The 24,065-nt window shown below is 36.9% G+C and overlaps 1 protein-coding gene and 1 long non-coding RNA gene across 2 annotated transcripts; one reads left to right on the top strand and one right to left on the bottom strand.

The window, feature by feature from the left end:
• Positions 1-70: 70 nt before the first annotated feature.
• LOC141381258 (uncharacterized) lies at positions 71-4,727 on the top strand. The gene is made up of 3 exons (XR_015481088.1): positions 71-3,032; positions 3,331-4,227; positions 4,452-4,727. It is a non-coding gene; the product is annotated as an uncharacterized LOC141381258 (long non-coding RNA).
• arpc1a (actin related protein 2/3 complex, subunit 1A) lies at positions 4,551-12,903 on the bottom strand. Its single transcript, NM_201343.2, is given in 10 exon segments — positions 4,551-4,968; positions 5,070-5,160; positions 6,295-6,488; positions 7,469-7,544; positions 7,662-7,874; positions 7,958-8,065; positions 8,148-8,370; positions 8,972-9,076; positions 9,159-9,248; positions 12,733-12,903. Coding segments are annotated over 9 exon segments (1,113 nt in total). The 5' UTR covers positions 9,223-9,248; positions 12,733-12,903; the 3' UTR covers positions 4,551-4,929.
• Positions 12,904-24,065: the final 11,162 nt, after the last annotated feature.

Raw genomic sequence — 24,065 nt, 5'->3', positions numbered from 1 at the left:
TCTCCAAAAAATGCACTACTTCCCCTTCCCTGTTAGAAACTTATAACCACTTCCTTGTGTGGGCGGCTGTCTGTTGGCGAGGAGGGTTTTCAGCTCAACTCCCCTTCACATTCTCTTTGGGTGTGCATGTGTAACGTGTGCTCTTTTTAAGTCATGCGTCTGCACTGATGATTTATGGGCGCTAGCGAAAGCAGAACTTTTTCAAAGGGAAGAGAGCAGAAAAGTAAAGGTCGTAGACAAACTTTATGGTGGCTTGAGAAAGCCTTGTCTGAAAGTCGTTTTAAAGTTTGAAACAGTTGACATACAGATATGTACATATATGTTAGCATGTTTCTAGTATGGACTGGTATGTTTCTTGCTATGTGGTTGATAGGGTGTTCTGAGTAGTTGCTAAGGTGTTGCTAGGGTGTTTTATGTGGTTGCTAATGTATTGCTAGGCAGTTGCTAGGTTGTTCTGAGTGGTTGCTAAAGCGTTGCTAGGGTGTTCTAGGTGGTTGCTAGGGTTTTGCTAGTCAGTTGCCAGGGTGTTCTGAGTGGTTGCTAAGGCGTTGCTAGATAGTTGCTAGGGTGTTCTAGGTGGTTGCTAAGGTGTTCTGAGAGATTGCTAGGCTGATTGCTAAGAAGTTCTGAGTGGTTGGTAGGCGATTGCTAGAGTGTTCTAGGTGGTTGCCATGGTGTTCTAGCTGGTTGCTAAAGCATTGCTAGGTGGTTAAAGATGTTGTTAGGCGGTTGTTAGGCGGTTGCTAAGGTGTTCTTAGTGGCTGCTAGGCAATTGCTTACATAAATACCACGGTTCTAGTATGAATTAGCATGTTTGTAACATGAATTAGCATGTTAGCATGAATTCAGTATAAATTAGCATGCTGCTAGTGTGTTTATAGTATGTATTAGCATGTTGCTAGTATTATTAGTATGCTTGTTAGGATGTTTCCAGTACGAATTGGCATGTTGTTAGTATGTTCAATGTAGTCAATGGCAGTTTTTTTTTTTACAATGGAAATCTATGGGAGAGTTGCTAGGGTGTTGCTAGGTAGTTGCTAAAGTGCTCTAGGTGGTTGCTAAGTTGTTGCTAGGCGGTTGCTAAGGTATTCTGAGTGGTTGGTAGGCGATTGCTAGGGTGTTCTAGGTGGTTGCTACGGCTTTGCTAGACAGTTGCAAAGGTGTTCTAGATGGTTAAAGATGTTGCTATGTGGTTGCTAAGGTGTTTTGAGTGGTTTATAAGGTGTTGTTAGGCAGTTGCTAAAGTGTTCTTATTGGCTGCTAAGCAGTTACTTACATAAAGCATATAGCGGGTGGTGGTAGGGCAACTGCAAGAACACCTGCAAGCAAACGCTTTGTTTGATGCATTTCATTAATTTAGATCAGGACATAGCTCAGAAACTGCTTTAGTTAAGGTTGTAAATGACCTCCTAATTGCTGAATCGGGGGCTTGTGGTATTTTAGTGCTTTTAGACTTAACCGCAGCTTTTGATACAATTTCTCACAGCATACTTTTGGACAGACTTCATAACTGGGTTGGTGTGGATGGGATTGTGCTTAATTGGTTTAAAGCCTATCTTTCTGGATGTTCACAGTTTATCTATATGGGCGGTTACAGATCGCGTACTGTCCCTTTATGTCATGGTGTCCCCCAAGGGTCAGTACCTGGTCCATTTCTATTTAGTATTTATATGTTGCCTCTTGGGGGTGAGGCAGTGGCGCAGTAGGTAGTGCTCACAGCAAGAAGGTCGCTGGTTCGAACCTCGGCTCAGTTGGCGTTTCTGTGTGGAGTTTGCATGTTCTCCCTGCCTTCGCGTGGGTCTCCTCCGGGTACTCCAGTTTTTCCACAGTCCAAAGACATGCTGTACAGGTGAATTGGGTAGGCTATATTGTCCGTAGTGTATGAGTGTGTGTGTGAATGTGTGTGTGGATGTTTCCCCAGAGATGGGTTGCGGCTGGAAGGGCATCCACTGCGTAAAAAAACTTGCTGGATAAGTTGGTGGTTCATTCCACTGTGGCGACCCCGGATTAATAAAGGAACTAAGCCGACAAGAAAATGAATGAATGAATGTTGCCTCTTGGTAAAATTCTGCAAAAATTTGGAATTACATATTGTTTTGCCGATGACACACAGTTCTATATTAACACTTCTCCCAATTCATCAGCATCAATGTCATCGCTTAACGCTTGCTTAACTGAAATTTAAGCTTGGATGCAACATAATAATCTTAAACTGAATAGTTCAAAAACAGAGATTTTATTGGTTGGCACTCCTTCTAACGTCAAAAGGTGTAATGAATTTGAGTTAACGGTTGATGGGTCTGTCTTATCACCATCTCAGCAGGTGTGTAATCTTGGTGGTCTCCTGGACTCCCAGCTTAGTCTGAAGCCTCATTTTAAACGTGTAACTAAAACGGCTTTTTATCTTCTTCGTAATATAGCCCGCTTACGTCTTTTCCTCTCGAGGCCTGATGCTGAAAGTCTCGTCCATGCTTTTATCGTGTCTCTCTTAGGATTTTTGCAATTCCCTGTTTGGAGGGTTACCAACAAATTCTTTCAAGATTTTGCAATACATCCAAAATTCTGCTGCACGTGTGTTGACACATACATCGTCTCGGTCGCACATCACTCCTATACTCCAACAGCTTCACTGGCTTCCCATCGAATCTCGTATTGATTTTAAGACATTGATTTTAACATATAAAGCGGTTCATGGTTCTGCTCCAGGTTACATTTGTGACCTGATCTCTGTTTCCTCTGCCTCTCGCTGTCTACGCTCTGCCTAGGGTCCTACGCTGTTTCAGCCTCACTGCAAACTCAGCACCATGGGAAGTAGGGCATTCTCTTTCCGTGCTCCTAAACTGTGCAATGCTCTTTCCACTAACATTAGGAATGCCAGTTCATTAGACATTTAAAAAGCTACTTAAAACTCATCTTTTTAGGTCTGTTTTTAATTTGTGTTATCTTTTATTCTTATTTTGTTTCTTTATTGTATTTTTCATTGTTTACTCAATGTTTACTATTGTTTGTACTTTTTTTTGTAAGCGCTTTGGGTTTAGAAAAGCACGTTATAAATAAAATATGTTATTATTATTATTATTAATACCATGGTTCTAATATAAATTAGCATGCTTCTAGCATAAATTAGCATGTAAGCATGAATTTAGTATGAATTAACATGTTGCTTGTATGAATTAGTATATTGTTAGCATGGATTGGTTTGTTAGTATGTTCAATGTAAAGTCAATGGCAGTTTTTTTTACAATTGAAGTCTATTGGAGAGTTGCTAGGGTGTCGTAAGTGGTTGCTAGAGTGTGGCTAGCACGTTGAAAGGTGATCAGTGATTGGCAGATTGGTAGTCTGAGTTAAATGAGCCTAACTTTAAGTCTGTATAACAGTCTGGCGCAAAGTTATGAGGTCACAAAATTGGGACAATGGGATTTTTCCTTATTTTCCAAATCAGTTTTTGGAAAACCGTAAGTGGAATCAGTTGGAAAAAATAAAGCAACTTAATTCAGTACAGTTTAGAGGCTTGGAGTTAGTTTGGTGGTTGTAGTATGAACAGTCTAGGAGGAGATGTGGTCTTACTATAGTCTAAGAAGCAGACAGAAGAAGAAGAAGTTTATGTAGTATAACAGTATGTTGGCTTTCTCAAGCCACCATAATAAATCATAAGCCCCCAGTTTCACTGGCAAGGATTAAGCCTAGTTCTAAGCTGAAATGTAAAGTGGAGATGTCTCAACTTACGATACTTCATTTTGTCACAAGTTCGACACTAGTATTGTTTTTTTCCCCTAAAGTATTAGTTTAATGTGTCTAGTAATCTATAGCCTAATTCAGGCTTAATGTAAGCCCTGTCTGTGAAACCAGGCCCAAGGTTGCAAACTACAAATAGTGGTTTCCTGTTAGCATGGTTAAAAGTTAGTTTCAAGAGTTCACACTTAGTTGATGATTGATTATAAAGCTTGTTTGGCATGCTTTCCCGAGAGAGAGCCCTGAACTCATAAGATCCTCAAGCACGGGGCTCCCTACCGATTCCAGGACGAGAGGGTAGTTTGAGCTTAGGTAGATCTCATGAAATCCCGTTGTTTATAGCTAATGACCAATTCGAAATTGCTATGGAGAGATAATTGCTGACTAGGAGCACATCTGCAGTGCCAATTTAGATTAGTTAATTAAAGTAATTCGCATATCTTTGGATGGTGGGAGGAAACCCACGCAAGCACGAAGAGAACTCGACACAGAAACGTCAACTGGCTTGGTATGGACTTGAACCAGCGACATTCTTGCTGATGCAACAGTGCTAACCTCTTGGCCATCGTGCCACCCGATCTAGGAAAGGAAGAGGAGTAGGGGAGGAGGGGGAGGAGATTCTTCAAAACAAAGAAGGGTGTGATATGGAAATTTGGTTGTTTATGGTGACTTGGAAATCACCTAATAGCTGAATCATGTGTTAGCTAATGCGGGAGCAGCCGTGGTCAATCATAAGCACGTGATCCTCTCGAAATTCATTTATGAATAAACTTCACTAATCACTGAATCGGAAAAGAAAATGAGACGACACTCCCAAATGGTGTGTAGTATACGTCATTTATTTCTAGCAGACCATTTACATAAAATTCTCCTTTTAATTTAACTTCTCTCCGGTTTCCCTGGAGAGCCGATACATCTTAATCAACCATCACACACTGCTGGGGTGCCAGCTTTGGCATAGATTTTTTTTTTTCCTTAAAAAAAAAAAAAAGAAAGGAAAAAAACCAACAACAAAAAGAAAACAAAGATCCTAACCCCCTTATTCCATTAGTGTTTTCCATTTTTTTAAAAGTGTCACAACAGTTCACACCACAGCTCAGTGCTTTTTTTTTATTTAAAAACTTTCAGAAGTGTTATCGGAAATCTCCTTGTTAGTCTTCAAGCTGCATTGCTTGTGCTGTCATGCTAGTGTCAGTTTTACATGATCCGCAGGCCCTGGATTGAAGACTCTAAGGTCTGTGGAAAGATTAAAGTAAATATGATTGATTTCGTTGACTCAAAGAATAAAAAAGGAAGTATGTTTGGGGTCATGTAAAATTAAAATAACTGATGCAAACCTTGAAATCCCATATGGTCATTGCTCCGTCAATTCCTGTAGTGCAGAATTTGCGACAATCTCTTTTGTCTCCTTCATATATAGACACTTGGCTGCAAAGAAAATTTGGATTTAATACTGTGCATATTACACAAAAATTATAATAAGAAACAATTAAAAAGTAATTCGAGTCACACTTTATTTTGATGGTCCGTTTGTTGAATTTAAGTTACATTGCATCTACATGCCAACTAATTCTCATTAGATTATGAGTAGACTGTTAGGATAGGGTTACTGTAAGTTGACTTGTACTTGCGAAGTTTCTTATAGTCAGTTTAAATGTCTGTTGAAGGAGCAGTATCTGCAGATATTAAGCAGACAGTCAACTAATACTGAAATAAACCTTCAAAATAACGTTACCGTAATTTGTAGTTCATAAGTTTGAAACATTAAGAAGAACTTTAGGGACTGTTCATTCTGCAAATAATAACTGTGATATATTAGATGTAATATACGCATCCAACAACATTTATTACAGGCTACTGTTTGTGCTCTTACAAGCAAAATGGTTTATAATTGGCTGCATTTCATCATTGTGAGCTCCGTCATGCTATTTTATTGCCTTTTCATAGAACTATATTTATCGCTGTCATCTTGTGAAATAAAACTTTCATTTTGTGAAGTATTTCAACAGTTTGATAGAAGGTTTCCATCTTCATTTATTTAAAAATATTTGTTCATTACTGTCATGGTTCAAACATTTGTATGCTAATGTGTGTATATGTTAGGCATGGGACGATAACCGTTTTCAAGGTTTACCGCGATTTGGAAAAGGTTTTAAAAGATTTTTTAAACTGGCAAAATTTTCTGCCATAGCGTTCCCGATGTAAACATTTTTTAGGTTTTCTATGACAACAGTATCTCCAGCAGAAAAGATCTCCAAAGATGCCATTTTAAATTTTGAAGAAAACTAATGAAGGCAGCAGAAGTTAATGATTCATTTGAATTATATAGTCTGACATGTTTACTGCTCCAAAACATTGCAATTGTTTCTCAAAATAAGATACATTGTGTTCAAGTGGAAAAATGTTTTTGTTTTTTACCCAGACATTTAAAAGGAATTTATTTTAGAGTAGTAATCGCAATATCGTGAGACCGTGATATTTTTATCCAAGGTTATCATAACGCCAGAATCTTATACCATGTCTAGTATATATGTATATAAAGTTGCTATGATTTTGGCCTACGTGATGCTGTTCTGATGCAGGGTTTCTAGGGTGCTATTGCGGTCCTCAGTGGTGGCCCTCTTGTCCATGTTACGAAAGCGCTCCATGGCAGAAATGTTGCGCTGGATGCTTTGCTTTGGAATGTCCAACTTGGAGGTGAAGGTCAAGGTTCCACCATCATCAAAACTGAACAGCATAGGGCAGCAGTCGTGACCCTGATGGGGAAAATAAAAAGTCTAGATTAGCTCCATGGCAAGGTTCGGTTATTCATTTAGCTGGTTCAGTTAGGTTTAGGAGCAATTTACACTAGTGCATTTTAGTTTTAGGATCAACGTTTTGTTAAGGTTTTGCATTGGTGTCCACACTACTTCGACCTTTAAAAATAAAGCATTTTGAAAACACTGAAGTCCCCATTTTAGTTTGGAAATGTTACATTTCTGACTGGTCTTCTGGACTATTATGTATTGTTCTCTGATTCATCAAGTCAGTCTCACATGGCTATTACACAACCGGTATGGATGCCAGAAAAATATGTGCATGGCCAGTGAGGGTGAATAGTCAGATATCATACGATTTAGGCTTTATAATGTAGACAGAGACTGTTTTTCAGTAAAAATGCCAGTGTGGATGAGGAGTACTTTTATACTAAAATGGCATTTTCAGTGGAAATGCAGCAGTGTAAACAGCTGTAGAAAGCAGGATTGCTGTGTTTACGCAGTTAGGTGAAATAAGTGTGAACACCGCACCAAACCAATGAATGAATAAATGACAACTGCTGGAATGGTGGGTTTTGGTCCGCTTCCAAGTGATTTGACTGAAGTAACAAAAGACATCTACACAAACCAAAAACAGGACATGATGTCCCAAGATGCAACCCAAAAACAAAATGCTCTAGCATGCCTGATCAGTCAGTTTTTTCTCAATATACACCCCAGAAATCTCTTTCTATGCAGTGCATCTTTGTTTATGTATCAAATATTGCATTCTTTACAACTTTACAAAGCTCTTTATGAACTCTCCAATACTTAAAACAACAACATAATATGCAACCACATACTATGAGCACTTTATTTGCTTTGTACACTTAGGTTTAGACTGAAATGACCTAGACTAAATGTGTGTATATATTTTCTTTTTAGTCCAGACCAAACTCCCCAAGAGAAGCGAACTGAGCAAGAAATGTAAAGGTTCTTACCGCTGCCACAATGTTGTTCTCAGAAACAAAAGTTACACTCAGAAGAGCAAGGAATTCGGTTTTCAGCTGACTCGGCCTGCAAAAGAGATGCGTGCAGTTATTCATGATTGACCATGATCTTTTACAAAAGGTCTGCCAGCAAATACAAAATGGTTTAATCATACTTAACACACCGACTATCTAGGATACTCACGTTGAGCTTATTGTGGGGTCCACTACAGTGACAGTACTGTCATGGCTGACCCAAGCCAATCTGTTTCCACTGGCAGAGAAACAGACGCTGTGAACCCAACCTCCACTTCCCGCCCCACCAAACTCTGTCATCACCTGCCCAAAGGGCATTTTGGAACCCCACGGGGTTGGAGCTGGTTTCTCATCCACCTCCTTGATGTATGCAGAGAACACCCTAAGAAACAAACAAACACATATGAGCACTAATAATAATAATATTTCATTATTTAAAGACATTGCGTGTAGACAAAGTCTCACCTGCATTTGAAGTCACATGACCCAGCTGCCAGAAGCACATTATTTGGATGCCAGTCTAAACTGAGGACAGTTGAACGGATGGGCTTTTTGATGTGTTTACTAACCCACCTAAAATTAAAAATAATAATTAATACCTGAAGAATTACATTTTTTAAAAGTGCAGTGGCACAAGATTTTAACTGAGACCAACCAATCATTTTCAGACTCAAAGTAGCAAACGGATATGAGTCGAGCTCCACTCCCCACTGCAAATTTGTTCTCCAGAGGAGACCATTTCACAAACGTGGCAGCACGGTTGATCCTGAGAATAACAAGGGTGGGTTTCCACACGCCGTCCTTTTGACTCCATACATAAGCATTTCGGTCCGCTCCACAGGTCACAATACGATCACTTTTAGGAGCCCAGTCAATGCCTAGAAATAAAAACAAAAACTGTTAGCTGGTAGCGTTTTCACGATACTGGAATTCAGTACCAATCGATACTGAAATTTTAAAAACGTCAATTTCCCGCTAACATTTAATCACTGTTAAGCACGATCCTAAACACTACTGATTTGCCGTTGTATTCACATGCTCAACAGAAATGACTGCGATTGGCCGTGAAGGTCATTGGTTCAGCGAACTCACTGCTGTTTACTGAGTGTAACCACAGACACAGGGACACTGGAGCATTTCAAAGTCACCTCGATCAGTTGGTTTGTCTGTAAGCTGACAAACGAGTGATCTGCTGATGAAATTCCTTGTATCTGTGTTTATACTCAGTAAACAGCAGGGAGTTCAGTGCACTGATGACCTTCACGGCCAATCACAGTCATTTCTGTTGAGCATGTGAACACAACGGCAAATCAGCGCCGAGAGAACGTGCTCAACAGCGCTTAAATGTTAATGGGAAATGGACGTTTTTAAAATATCAGTATCAATTGGTACCAAATTCCAGTATAGTTCAACAAAACATTTGATATTAACAAAGCAAGCATGATATTCTTCTACAGTCAGATTTGCAGGGATCTGTACCTGTGATGTGCCCATTGTGTTCTTTTAATTCATGAACTTTCACCCACTGATTTCCACTTTTCTTGTATATATGGACTTCGTGGTTGTTTGGGCTGATAGCAATTTCTGTAAATAAAAAGCACAACATGGGTTTAGACATCAATTTTAAAAAATTATAAAAGAATAAAAGGAATGAAAAGCATCTTACGGGTCCTGTCCCGGTTCCATGCGTGGCAGGTGATGGGTTCCAACAAAAACTGGTGAAGTGACATTATCTTCAAAGAATTTGCACCTCTGCCTGAAAAAGTCGCAAAACTCATGTTTGATTGCTATGCCAGTAATAATATAATAGTAATATTTTCTACATAACACCATCACTACTGTCTGGTCTAAGGATATCAGTGGATATATACAACCTTTATTTTCTGACCAAATTTGGGACACTATTCCATCCTCCTCAAAAAATACAAATCGTCAAATGATACATTGGAAACTATTGCATAGACTCTATTTATCCCCCTTTAAAACAAATTTACCACCTGCCCCAGATAGAAATTGTGGTTCACAGAGGACAGTTGGCACTTATTTTCATTATTATTGGAAATGTCCTGCACTTCATTCTTTTTCATCTCAGCTGGCACATGATAGTTCATTTTTGTTAGGAAAAGATGATTCCTGAATGATTTTTCTAACATATCACTCTCAATGCAACAAAATAACTTACTCTAAGCTTCCTTCACAGCTGCTAAGAAAATGTTGGTCTGCTGCTGGATCCCCCCTTATATAATGAGTAGATCAATACGGTCTATCTTTGCTGGACATTATTTGTATGGAACTTTCAACAGGAAGCATACATGGAGCTCAGTCAAAAACTGTTAAGTCCTGGATTATAGCTTTTGATATTGTCAAATCTTTTGTTTCTACCCTCTAATGTACAGCTTTTCTATTTATATGTACTTTATGCAGGGCCGGCCAGTGGCATAGGCAGTATAGGCAAATGGTAAGGGTGCTGTACATCCAGGGGGGCGCCAGAAATGGGGGAAGAAAAAAAAAGTGCAACTTTAACTACTAGTTGGTATATGACTAATAAAATAATACGCCCACATTAATTTAACTGCAAAGTGCAAAGCCTACTAAGTAGTAGTAGTATTAAATAATAATGATAATATAACGGTAGCCTAATCACCTAAGACACCCCCATTCGAATAATTAGACTTTACCTGCTACAACACAGGTGTCAAAGCCAGTTCCTGGAGGGCCGCAGCTCTGCACAGTTTAGTTTCAACCCTAATTAAACCCACCTGATCAAACTAATTGAGTCCTTCAGGCTCGTTTGAAACCTCCAAATAGGTGTGTTGAAGCAGGGTTGGAACTAAACTCTGCAGGGCTCCGGCCCTCCAGGAATTGACTTTGACACCACTGTGCTACACGGTTGGTTTTTTTGATCGGTCAACAAGCTTAACATGCCAAAATGCCAAACTGCCTGGTGCACAGGGGAGGCAAAAAAGAAAAAGAAGAGGAAGAAAAACTTGACAACGACAGAATAATGTTACGATAAAGATGATTATTTTGCTGTATCCAAGCGATGATTGATACCACCATTACCAATTAGCATGACACATGCCTGTCAACCCTCCCGTTTTTGCCCACTATCACTTTCATTTTTTCCATATTTCCCCTGTTTAATCTTTATATGAAAAGTGAAAGTAGCATCAATACAGAGCCGATCTCAAATGTGAAAGAATTGCAAGAGCTGGTGAAGATAATCAGCTATGCTTTCGCTTTATTTTGGCTTGAAAGCATGATAAAATTAATATAAAGATTCTGCATTCACTTCTTTTCATTAAAGCTGGCATCGATCGTCGCAACCTCTAAATTCAGTGCATCTGTTTGCATGCCTTATTGACGCACTCCATATGATAAACTGTTCCCAGATCAGCTTCTCTATACGCCATTTATAAAGGAGCGAAGGTTTAGGATACTTTGGTGATTCGGGTGTGTGTTTAAACAGACAAATACCCTTAATAATGTGTAAACATGTTCGTTCTGCACGTTTTATTTTAAACACAAATAATTTTCTCTTAAATGAGCACAAACAGTTACTAAAGAAGACAAATGCTTTCATTATAGATCTGTGCACTCTTAAAGTGACACCTCTGTTATCAAACAAAACACAATGAGAGATTCATTTGCAGCTCTTCACTAAATAACTAATAACTTTAATCAATATGCAAACACAATCAAAAGAAGGAGATTTTTTAGCTTTATTTAATTTCAGTATAGGCCATTGATTTTAATAGGCTAAACCTTTTACTTTATTGTCAATATTTTCTAATATTTACTATGTATTTATTTGAAGCTATTTGTTGACAGGTATGGCATAACATGGTTGCTAATCAATAAATAGCTATAGTGCTATCTGTTAGTTTTAACATCAGCTAATGTTATGGAAGGGCATAGATGTTATGGAAAATAGTAATAGTAATGTAACTACCCCCATCATTCCTTCCTCAAGCAAATGTGTAAATATTAGATATTCAGCAATAACGTTGATTGATTGGCATATTTATCTGACGTTTTCCCAGCTTGTAGTAGTCGATCAAAAAGCTATTTATTTTTTATGACTATATGTACACACTAGCAGTGGAATTTTACTGCTATGTGACAGGGCGCCACCTGAAATCTTGCCTAGGGCGCCAAATTGGTCAGAGCCGGGCCTAACTTTATGCATCTCATTATGTAATAGTTTTTTATTTGTAAGTTACCTTAACTTCTACTCTTTATTTAGTTTAACATTATTCTTTTTTATTATTTATAAAAAAAATTTACAGCAATCTTATATTTAACTTCTGTTATTACAGAACAAGTCTACCTGGGTGGGGATTCGGTGTTGTTTTACGATATAGTCATATGCTGTGTCTTTTCTATATTAAACAAAAACTGAAATAATAAAACAATTGTTCACACAAATAATAATACCATGACTATTAATGTTTCTAAACAAGCAAATGCAAAACCCGGAATGGGATTGGAGTGGGTCGAATATGAACAATAGGCGGGAAAGATGTACTGACACAAGCTGATCCAGTCCTGTTTTTAACGCGATCCTACTTTGGTGACACGCCAAGATTTATGTTTTTGCTTTTTTATTTAGCAGAAAAGAAATGATTAAATATTAGAACTTCACATTTTGATTAAACTTATGTCTCTCAACTTTAATTCCCTCCTAATTACTTCTTTTTCCGAGTATGCGCTCTGGAATTTCTTGTAAATAGCTTTAAATTTGTTCAAAACTACCCAAACCAGCACTGATAAACTGACAGCCCGGGGCTAAATCACGTCCGTCAGTCCATGTCCTCAACTACACCTACACAGTTTTTCGTTTGAATTCACACACTAAAGCCAAAAAGAGTCCTCTTCAACCAGCAAAACAGGATGACGGCTGTCAGTTCCCGATTTTCAGGGCGTGGATGAAGCAGAAGATCAATATCTGATGCCGTGGGCTTCTGTTCGCGAGCTGTCTGCCTGCTACATTAGCCGAAAGCTAACGCGAAAAACACATCAATTCCAGTACAATCACACAGAAAGCAGAAAAAACGACCCCGGATATAAAGCTAAAAGTCTGTATAACCTTATATAATCGCAAACGCTATTTTAGCGCGACTGAAGTTACACAAATGTTCGTGCTCTGTTGAATTTGAGGATCAGGAAGGCCTTTCTCAAGATGCCGGTTGAGTCCGCTCCCTGCTGACGGAAAAAGGCATGACACGGGCCTCCTTTACCTGAACAGATGCTCCGCTTTCTCGGTCAAATCTTCGTAAAGATGTTCGCTAGTTGTTGAACGCTGGACGGACTTGAATTCGCGGACTCTGGACAGTCGACACGAATTCACTCCGACTGCTCTCTTGCTCCCTGATTTCGGCCTGTCAAGGAATCCAGGAAATGGCACACGGCTTAGCGCGCATGCGTACGCACGGCAGAGCAGTGGGCGTGCCCGTGTTGAAGTCATTCAGGAGACAATGGTGAGAGATGGGAGTGTGTGTGTGTGAGCAGGACAGGCTCCACAGGTCACACAGGAGAGTGCAGATTTTGATCGCGATGAAAAATAATTTTATAAATTTTCTTTCTGGACAGTTCTAAAGATAAAAAGTTGTTGTAAATTTACACTCTCTGGCAAATCAAGGTAACTTTTTGGTGATTTATTAAAAAGATAGTTTACCCAAACATGAAAATATCCTCATTATTTTTGTGGTTTTTATTTTTTTCTTCTGTTGAACGAAATTAATGAAGAATGTGGGCGGAAAGCAGCCATTGGCATCCATAGTAGTCGTCATTGGGTACACTTAGTACACACCCTGAAATAAAGAAATAACTCACTCAGTAATAAAGGTACAGGAGCTGTCACTGGGGTAGTACCCTTTCAAAAGATACATATTTGTACCCAAAAAGTCCACAGTGGTACCTCAAATGTGCATATTTGTGCCCAAATGTACCTAAAAATTACCTTTGAAGTATCATAATTGACCCTTCAGGTACAGATATACCCTTTGAAAAGGTACTGCCCCACTGACAGTTCCTGTACCTTTATTTCTGAGAGTGCAGAGTACAATAAAATATTTTTTTTTTACAATCCTATTTGCTGAAATAAAAGAAACGCTCAACAATTGTGTTCTCAAGATTGTCAGAATGTGGAAGAAATACTGTGAGACTAAAAAGGCAGCCAGAAGAGAGATTAACATCAAATTTACTCTGTCCATAGACGCTGCATTTGAAATGCCTCATACAAACGATAATTAGTTTTTTCTAATTTGATGCAAAGATTATATAATACATACATAAATACATATAAATATACATACATTTAAAAAAAATCAAAATATTAAAAACTTGTAGGCATTTAAGATGCTGAAGACTGTTAATTGCATCTTAACAGTCTTGTGGAAAGGGTCTATGGCTGTGTTTTCCCCAACATTGTTTATTATATTTTTCTTTGTGGTTAACAGATGGAAAAACTTCACAAAAACAGGGTTAGAACAAGTGGAGGACAAGTAAATGATCCGGAATTAATTTTTTGGAGTAGTTTGAGTGTCAAGAATCATATACAGGTAAAACTAAAATAATACCAGTGGTTCCTGGTGATATATAAAGCTTATAAAGCAAAAAAGATCAGTCTGGAAAAAAAATCACCAGCAATAATAAATATTTATACAGCAATAATATAATTCAATATTTATTAATTACTTCCTTATTTGGATGAATGCAGCATTCATACAATTTCAATGTTTCTATGTTATTGCGTGCAAATAAATTTTATTAACAAGCTATTAGGACATCAGAAGTGCCTTTGACCATTAAATCTTGTTCTGGTGACTGAAATCGTATTTTTTATGTTGCTTTGGATGATGTTAAATGATTAACAAATTTATTCATGAAACAGAGCAATCACAAATATGTATTTCACTAAAGAAATGCACCAGTTCACAGACATTGCATGCAAACAAAAAATCTAATTTGTAGTCAAATATTATTTATTTCTGTAAAGAAAAACATGAATAAATAGCTATAACTTTTTGATAAAATTAATTGTTTAAGGTATCTGCATATTTAATATTTAAGTTATTTAATATTGTGACATTTCTCAAGTAAATGGACAGGTATATTTTTTAGCATATTGTCAGCCTAGAATTATAAGGTTCTATCTGACATTTTTTCAAAATTACACAAATACTGCTGCTATGGAATGCAAAAACCTTATAATTCCAAGGTGACGATGTAAACTTGTAATTAGATAATGGGAAATGATACAGAGGAGCTTTATGTTGTCAAGTTAACTTAACAGTTTTTTCAAATATAAGTGGATTTAATATAAACAGTAAGTTGTCCCAAAGAAACTTAAGAACTTGTTTCTTATTTTAAATAAGTCATTTGAACAAATAGCAAGTCCTTTTTTGACTGTATATCAGGACTTGGAATAAAACCCAAAACTTCAACCAAAACTTACAATTAAAGGTTAATGTAGTTTACAACTGTATTTAACTTTGTTCAATTGTGATAGAATTAAAAATATATCTTAATACCAATTATAAACAGGGCCAATGATGCACGAGTTGAGTCGATGCTGTAAATATGTAAGCCATCTCTTTAATATGGATTCTACATCCTTGTTACCTCAGCAAGCTGTCCGTTTCTTCTTTCCAGCAGGTGAAATGAAGGTTGTGTATTTTACTTAGTAAACATTTGTCCACAACTGACATTGTCATACTTATTGTGACACTTGTTATCCACTGTTTTATGTTCAGAGTTTCTACACTACACACTCCTTGTTTTCAGTCACTAAGATGACATTTGTGCAATGCAGAATCAGAATTTCTGCAAATGTGCGAGACGTTTATTCCCAGTAACTAAGAAAATCAAAGAGCAGTAAATGGTAAAACTGCTTGCACTACAACCCTGTTTATAATTATGATTTTAAATATTATGTTGAAAAATACAAATTTTAAACGTCCGTCAGCAAGCTACTAGTCAAAATAACTGCAAGTGAATACAACCTGAAGCTTCAGACATTCAAGTTTGGCAAAAAACGGTGAAATCTGCTCTGCTATTACTTTTATACTCAAGTGAAGCCAAATGTATTATTATTATTATTATTATCATTAATAAATATATATTTATGTAATTATAAAATTTGTAGCCTCCAGCGAAAGTCTTTATATGGATCTTGGTGCCTGGATCTCAATTTCACTCTAATTCCATTATAGTCTTGTTCCTCAAACCTTCACCAGAACCTCTGACCTTTTCCTCCAGACAAGCTTAAAGGAAGTCTAAGAAGGAGTCTGTTGTACGCTGATGTTTTTCCTTCAGATGCAAAAAACAGGTTAAAGGTTACCGAAAACAAAATCTATTGTTACTGATACTAAATAATTCTTCACAAAGAGCCCACAATACCACAAATGCTCTTTTCATCTTTTCTAACAGTTTCCAGATGATCGAGGAGCTCCTAATAAGCAGTGCTGATATTTTACACCAGTGTCATCAAGAGACAGTATTGCTTCTGGGAGCTTTCAGGGTCTGTCTGCAATTCCTAACACTGCCGACTACATTATATAATAGTTACAGTGCTTTTTTTCTAGAAATGGTGCCGATGCACCGGACTGAAATCGAAGCAAACTGTACATTTCTTTCATAAATTATGCATTCTATTGGTACTTTCAAACCATCCTTAAAGTAGGTAGACATTAAAGTGCTAGTACACCCAATAATAAAAATTTTGTCATCAATTACTCACCCTCATGTTGTTTCATACACACTGTTAGACCTTACCAGGCTTTTTCACAGTAGAACACTGGCAACACTGTTGCCAGCTACTCACAGTAAAAGTTTGGTTAAGGTAAGTAACTGGCAACAGTGTTGCCAGTTAATTACTGAAACTGAACCATTACAGTGAGCGGCTGGCAACAGTGTTGCCAGTTGTTTACTGTAACCAAATTGCAGTGAGTAGCTGGCAACAGTGTTGCCAGTTAATTACTGTAATAGAGCAATAGTGGTAACTAACTGGAAACTGTGTACAGTTAATTACTGTACTGTAGTGTTACAACTCACAGCATTATACTGCATACACAATAGTATGTCAAGGTGTTACTAAAATTAATTAGTATTCTTACCTGTTATTAATTCTTTAAATTAATTAAGTTGTAAATTCTGACAAATTTATTTTATTGTTTTGGCAGCAAACAAATATAAAACAGAAAATGTGTAACAAAATTAAGATATCAGCAGATATAAATATCATCTTACATATTACTGAGAGCCACAGGTCTGCACAGCAAGGATGCAGTCAAACTAACGTTTAAGCATGCAAAATGCATATGTCATATGGCTCTGCGAAAAGGAGTGGGATTAAACAAAATATTAAGAGATTGAAAAAGCAAGCAACTGGTCCATAATTTTTGTTCAGAGAGGTCATGGTTTGATCTTTGATTAGTCTCAAGCAATCACATGATGTGATTTTGCAGTTCAGAGTTCTCCAAGCTTGAACTTTCCAATGCTGCAAACTGTAAAATTTGTCGCATGAGCATGCATTCCAGGTCTGCAGCATTCACATGCGTATGAATGGAAGTCTATAGGGAGAAAAGTGCAGTGTGACCGGGACTTTAAGCTGTAACTAATTAAACACACCTGATAAAACTAATTAAGGCTCGTTAGAAATCTACAGGTAATGTTGAAGCAGGGTGGGAACTAAACTCAGCTGCCCTTCAGTTCTTCAAGAACTTGGAGTTTGACCCCCATGGTATATAGCAGGGGTGCTTAATCCTGTTCCTGGATATCTACCTTCCTGCAGATTTCAGTTGCTACCCATATCAAACACAACTGCCTGTAATTATCACGTGGTGTTCAGGTCCTAATTAATTGGTTTAGGTGTGTTTGATATGGATAGCAACTGAAATCTGCAGGAACGTAGATCTCCAGGAACAGGATTAAGCACCCCTGGTATATAGCATACTTTTAAAGCACCTGCTAACATTTATCACAATCACATATCCAATAAACACACACACAAAGTGCTGCAGTGAAATGTGTTACTCTCTCCTCAATGCTGACCATGCAAAAAAAAAAAAAAAAAAAAATGAACAGCAAAAAACACAAAATAATTAATTTAAATTTTAAAGTTTTAAATAATTAACAGCCCTGTCAAATCTCAAAAAGTTTAAAATAATTATAGAAAACAAAAATAAAGTTGGCAACACCGAAAAACCAAAGGATCCAATCTTTTATTGTTATAATTATCTCATGACAACAAACTTTTTTATTGTTTCAAATATAAATTCATAGGTGGAAACACTGCTCTGAAAAATACTTAGCAACAAACTCACAACCTGGGACCGGACAGTGGAGCTTTTGTGTGTGGATGGCTATGTGTATCATGTTTTTGTAATTCCCTGTGATGATGTGCACATGTTACCTTACTGAGATGATGGAATTTAATTTTGGCTTAGTTGCCAGAAAGATACATACAACTGTTAGCATCTGTACATTATGGCAGTATGCAATATCCAATAAATACATATACTTAAACAAAAGTAATGTAAGAAGTTATATGAGGAGAGGCTAACTAGCTAACAATGTAGCTTTAAAGTACACTGTTCAAGATAACAACAATATAACTTAAAACACAGCCTTATTTTAGAAACCCACAAAAACATTTGAACACATTTTACTTACTCATTTTAGATTCTTATTTAAAGCCTAAAACATATCAGACTCTACATCTGAATTGATGGACAGAGAATAGAGCACACTCAGCAGTAAACAAATCAAACACCTGGCTCTCTTAAAGGGCCAGCATTTTCTGAAAACTCTTTCTAACACCTTTGTGTTTAGAATAAGACGGACAGCCTGTGGGTGTGTGTGGTGATGCCTAAATCATTGTTTTTTACAGTTATTTACTGCACAATCTACAGAGTAACAGTGCAGATATACTAATTAAACACACCTGATCAAACTAAATCTAAAGGTAGTGTGTTGAAGGAGGGCTGGAACTAAATTCTACTAGGCTGTGGCCTTCCAGGAGTTTGACACCCCTGGTACATAGCATATTTTCAAAGCAACTGCCTACATTTATCACAGTTATGCACATATCGTTTAATAAAAACAATAAAAATATACTATAATATAAACTTCATCCATAGAAAAAAATAAATAAATAAATAATCTGATTCTCATGTCGTTCCAAATCTGTAGTAATAATAAAAAACACAACAAATATCATGATTTATACATTTATTTAGGAAAGCCTTTATACTGTTAATGGCACTTTTACTTGCCAGTTTTCCAGACAAATTCATTGAGTCTCTGCAAAAATGTATGTGCGTGTTGTTTAAGATATATATATATATATATATATATATATATATATATATATATATATATATATATATATATATATATATATTTTTTTTTTTTTTTTTTTTAAATAACACATTTTTACTAGTTATTTAGCAAAATACTAATATTCAGTTGAAAGTGCAATTTAAAATCTTAACTATAGGTCAAACTAGGCAATTAAATTAGATTAATTGTAGAAAAAGTAAACAAAGTTATAAAAATTATTGTGACAATTTCTTTGCTCTGTGTGAATATTTTTGCCTTTAAATGCATTTCGTCCATATCTTACACTTACCTTTTAATAAGCTCTGTGGCATTGGTTGACTCCTGATACTCAATGTTAAAAACATAAAAGGAACCAAAGAAAACACAGAGATAAAATAAATATAAAATAGGAACATAAAGCATTAGAGTAGATGGGGCAGTAATGGTTGAACAGTAATTTACCATTTATTATCACAGTAAATATCTGTAATGGTACATAGAGTAAATTACTGTAATTTATTCTTTGCACTACAGAATTTCATACAAATCCTGCTCCTTTTACAGTAAAATACTGTTTCTTTTCATTACAGCTAAACACTGGCTATTTTACAGTTATTTACTGCATAATCTACAGTAAGGGTTAACAGTGCACCTAAGACTGTCATTGGTCCTCTGAACACAATTGAAGACACTTATTAGACATCTGAGAGGTTTCTGCTCCTTCGTTGACTGTGTCACAGTTGCTCCAAAGGCCAGAAGGTTTGTGAAAACACCATTAAAAGGTGTGAGGTTGACGAACCAGGATGGTTCATATGGGTTCTTGATGTATGGTAATCTGAGAAAACCTCGAAAAGAAATTATGGCACTACTCGCTGCCCAGAAAACAATTTTGTGTTTAATAGATGTCTAATAGACATCTAAACTTAGACAGCTTGGATAAAACAAAGCTAAATTGTCAGTGAAAATCTAATAGGCGTCTAAAAATAGCCCAAAACTAGTCATACAATAGACAGATGACTAGTCTAGTTTTGGCCTATGCTTAGACGTCTATTAGATTTTCACTGACAGCCCAAATTTAGCCTTGTTTTAGCCAAGACGGCTATGTTTAGACGCCTGTTAGACAACTTTTAAAAACAAAAAAATGCTTACTGGGTGATGTAATGTGCAAAGTGATGGTTTATTTACAGTGTACGAGTGTGAAAACCAAAATAACCCCCCAAAAACCCCCAGCAAAGTAACAAAATAACCAAAAATAAGAGAACAAATACACAACAAAAAAACGATATGTAAAACCACACTATTATACAGAGACAGGTAACAAATTGCTTACGGCATCAGAGTAGGTCGCTTTCTCGCCAGGTTAACTGACCCCAAATTTGAGTTTGGAGCTGCCTTTTAAAGATGAAGCCCCGCCCCTTTGACATAAACCAACATATACTTATTAATGGGTAAATATAAACATCTGTACATGTTCATTATTACACTGTTTTAACTCAGCCAGAAGGTTAGTGAAAACACCATTAAAGTTGACTGTTCAAAAGAAATGAAAATTCTGTCATCATTTACCTCACTTGTTCAGTTGTATGTTTCTTTAATCTGTTGAACACATTCATTCATACATTCATTTTCTTTTGACTTACTCCCTTTGTTAATCAGGGGTTGACGGAATGAACCCTAAACTTTTCCAGCTTATGTTTTATGCAGTGGATACCCTTCCAGCTGCAGCCCATCACTGGGAAACACCTAACCACTCTCATTTACACACATACTCTACAGATAATTTAGCTTACCCAATTCACCTATAGCGCATGTCTTTGAACTTGTGGGGAAACCGGAGCACACGAAGGACACCCACGCAAACATGGGGAGAACATGCTAACTCCACACAGAAATGCCAACTGACCCAGCCGAGGCTCAAAAAAGTGAGCTTCTTGCTGTGAGGTGACAGTGTTAACCACTGTGCCATCGCGATGCCTCTGTTGAACTCAAAAGAGTATATTTTGTCAAGAGCTGGTTTCTGGGACCCATTGATTCCCATAGTAACTTTGTTTTTCCTGCTTTGGAAGTTTATTGGTACCAGTATCCATTCGTTTGAGTTTAGCAGAAGAAACTCATAAAGGTTTAAAGCCACATGAGAGTAAGTAAATGATGAGGTCATTTATATTTTTGAGTGAACTATCGCTTTAAACCAGTCTGTGTGACTCAACCCTAAGCTATTTCTTGCATTCAGAGTTATTTATACTGTCAAAGGACACTGATGCTCAAACATGGGTCAGTTTTCAGACAACAATTTGGAAGTAACACTTACAAAAAAATCATACTTCAGGGTCTAGTTTTGCAAAAAATACATTTTACCCCAGGCCCTTAGTTACGCAAACAAGGGCAGAAATCCTTCTCTTGGGTGCTTCCCACTGAAAATCAAGTGCAGGACCAGTGTGAGTGTGCCTTTAGATGTGCCTTTATAGGGAAAGCTGGTCTTGTTCAGCCAGTTAGTTTAACACTTTCACATGTAAGTTTTAAATACTTTAGCCAAATCCGTGTATTAAAAAGTCTGCAACCTAAGCAAATGTTATTTTATTGAAAGCATTGGAAGTTTTTTATTTTTTATTTTTGACAAATGCTTGGTCGTGTTTCTTACTTTCTTATAACCAATGTGGGAGAGCAGATTTAAATTTATCAGGTGATCAATGACCTACTGAACGCTTTAATCACACTGGTGTGATCGTACCCTCCAGGAACCAACCTAGACTGATCACACTGTTGTGTGTCAAAAGGTTACAGTTACAGAGTTGTTCCGTTGTTTCATGTATATCGATATCACAGGATGTGGCTGCAGACTGCGTACTGCTCACTCAGTACAGTAGATACACCTCCTGTTTTTTCAAAGAGAATTGGAAAGCTTTGACTTCAAAACTATTTAAAAACTAAATGCTTTTCAAAGAAAGGATGAATGTAGTACTGCTCTATAGGTACTCGAGATTAATATGAGGTTGGGCAAAAAGAACATGATATGCATCCACTTTCATCCTATGAAATAACGGGGAAAATATCAACTATTCTTCAATATGCCTGTTCCTCTTTACAGACAGGATGTTCAAAGGTCTTTCTGGACCTTTGAAGTGACTGTGACATAGGCTGTCAATGGAATCTCTCAGATTTTAATTAAAACTTATTTAACTTTCTTCAAATCAGTGATGAGATCTTGCATGTCAGTGATAAGAGATTTAATTATAGGCCAATAATAGCACAGCTTTCTCTACCTGCTGAAATTTCTCTAGATGTTTCTTTTCCTTTTAGGCCTTGGCTTTTCTTGCATCCCGCTGGCTATGGTCTCCTGTCAGATTTTGCACATCCAGGTCCTAAAGGGCCACAGCAGGTATTTTAGAGCCAATAAACTGAATCATTTCAGATCGTTATGTTACTTTGTTTTAATTTGTCAATCAATAACACATGTTTGCTTGATTTCACACATGATAACAGATGTGTGGGGAATTTACAACCATATTTTAGTGCGAACCTTGATTGCTTTCACCTGTTTTTCCTTCTCCGACTTTGCCAGAATTGACTTCTATCTTTCCAAGATTTTTCTTGGGTCCATTAGTTTGTGCGTTCGAGCACTTCAGACTCTGGCATGCAACTTGCTTTTCCTACTTTAATGTCTGTTTTATATCCTGAATATCCTTTTACGCTGAAATTCTGCTTTGTCATCTAGTTGTATGCTTTTATACGCTATATGCACTTTATTTAGATCCTGAAAATTAAAAAATGCTGATTATTTTTTATTTAAAAATTTAACAACAATCTCTTTTATTATTTATTATATATTAGCATATTATAGTAATTTATAGTTAAGTACTGTAGTGTTTTTTGATCATGTTAAAGTACTTGAAATTATCTGTCATGATAATTCTATAGTTGCTGTAGTAAAACAACAATATAAAAAAGAAACAAATGACAAAATACTGTAGCTTAATACTACTATACTATAGGCAGTATTATGGCCCGTTTCTACTGAGTGGTATAGTACGGTATGGTTCAGTATGCTTTTATGGGCATTTCCACAGTCAAAAGGTACCAAAAAGCAAACCGTACCATACCACATTTTGGGTATCTTTTTGAAAGGGTACCTAGCAGCACAACAGAAGGGTACCAAAAGGCGGAGACGCGCAGATGAACGCTATTGGTTTACAGAGATACGTCATTCACAAGCCAGGAGTATGAAACCAAAGGAAGTGCAATATTTGGTCAGTACTGCATATTTTGGGTAAGAATGGTTGTTTTGTTAGCTGCAATGAGCTTGGTACTATCTTTAAATTTAAGTGTGTTAAAAAAGATTTTCTTCCACAGCCATTCATTTATTCATTTTCTTGTCAGCTTAGTCCCTTTATTAATCTGGGGCGCCACAGCAGAATTAACCGCCAACTTATCCAGCATTGTTTTACGCAGCGGATGACCTTCCAGCTGCAACCCATCTCTGGGAAACATCCACACAGACTCATACACTTCAGACAATTTAGCCTACCCAATTCACCTGTACCGCATGTCTTTGGACTGTGTGGAGGAAACGAAAGGAACGAAAGGAGAACATGCAAACTCCACACAGAAACGCCAACTGAGCCGAGGCTCAAACCAGCGACCTTCTTGCTGTGAGGCGATAGCACTACTGTGCCATTGCGTCGCCATTTCTTCCACTGTAACACCAAAAATTATGGATATTAAATTAGGTAAGTTAAATTTTGTGGACAAGAAATGTACAAATACGTTTATTAGAAAGTGTCTTATACAGGAATGCTATCCTGGACCTATTCAAACTAATTATATTTTCCAACCTTTTAATAAGAATTTAGTTAAAAAAATTAGATGCAAATATTTGTACAAAGTACATTTTAAAATTATGTATGATATTTACCCTGCGGAGGAGTTTCTGAGAAAAAGATTTAATGTGAATTGCAATGTTTGCCAATTCTGCAATAGTGATATTGAAACTGTTGAACATCTATTTCTTCATTGTAACATTGTAAAATTTGGAGTACATTTGGACAGCAAAGAAGATGACTTAACTGCAAATTGTTCTCTCATTTTACTTCAATTCTTTATTCACAAATGCAAGATTTTGCAAACAGCTCCTCGATTGTCTTTAATAAGGAGTTTGCCACCTATGTAGAAGCTTTGAAAATAATGAAGGATGAGATGGCTAAACAATTCATCACCTTGGAATTATATGGTTCTATATCTGTGTTCTGAATGA

This window comes from Danio rerio, chromosome 3 (assembly GCF_052040795.2).
Source record: "Danio rerio strain M-AB ecotype USA chromosome 3, GRCz13ab, whole genome shotgun sequence".
Lineage (NCBI taxonomy): Eukaryota > Metazoa > Chordata > Actinopteri > Cypriniformes > Danionidae > Danio > Danio rerio.
This window is presented reverse-complemented; position numbering and strand designations above follow the sequence as displayed.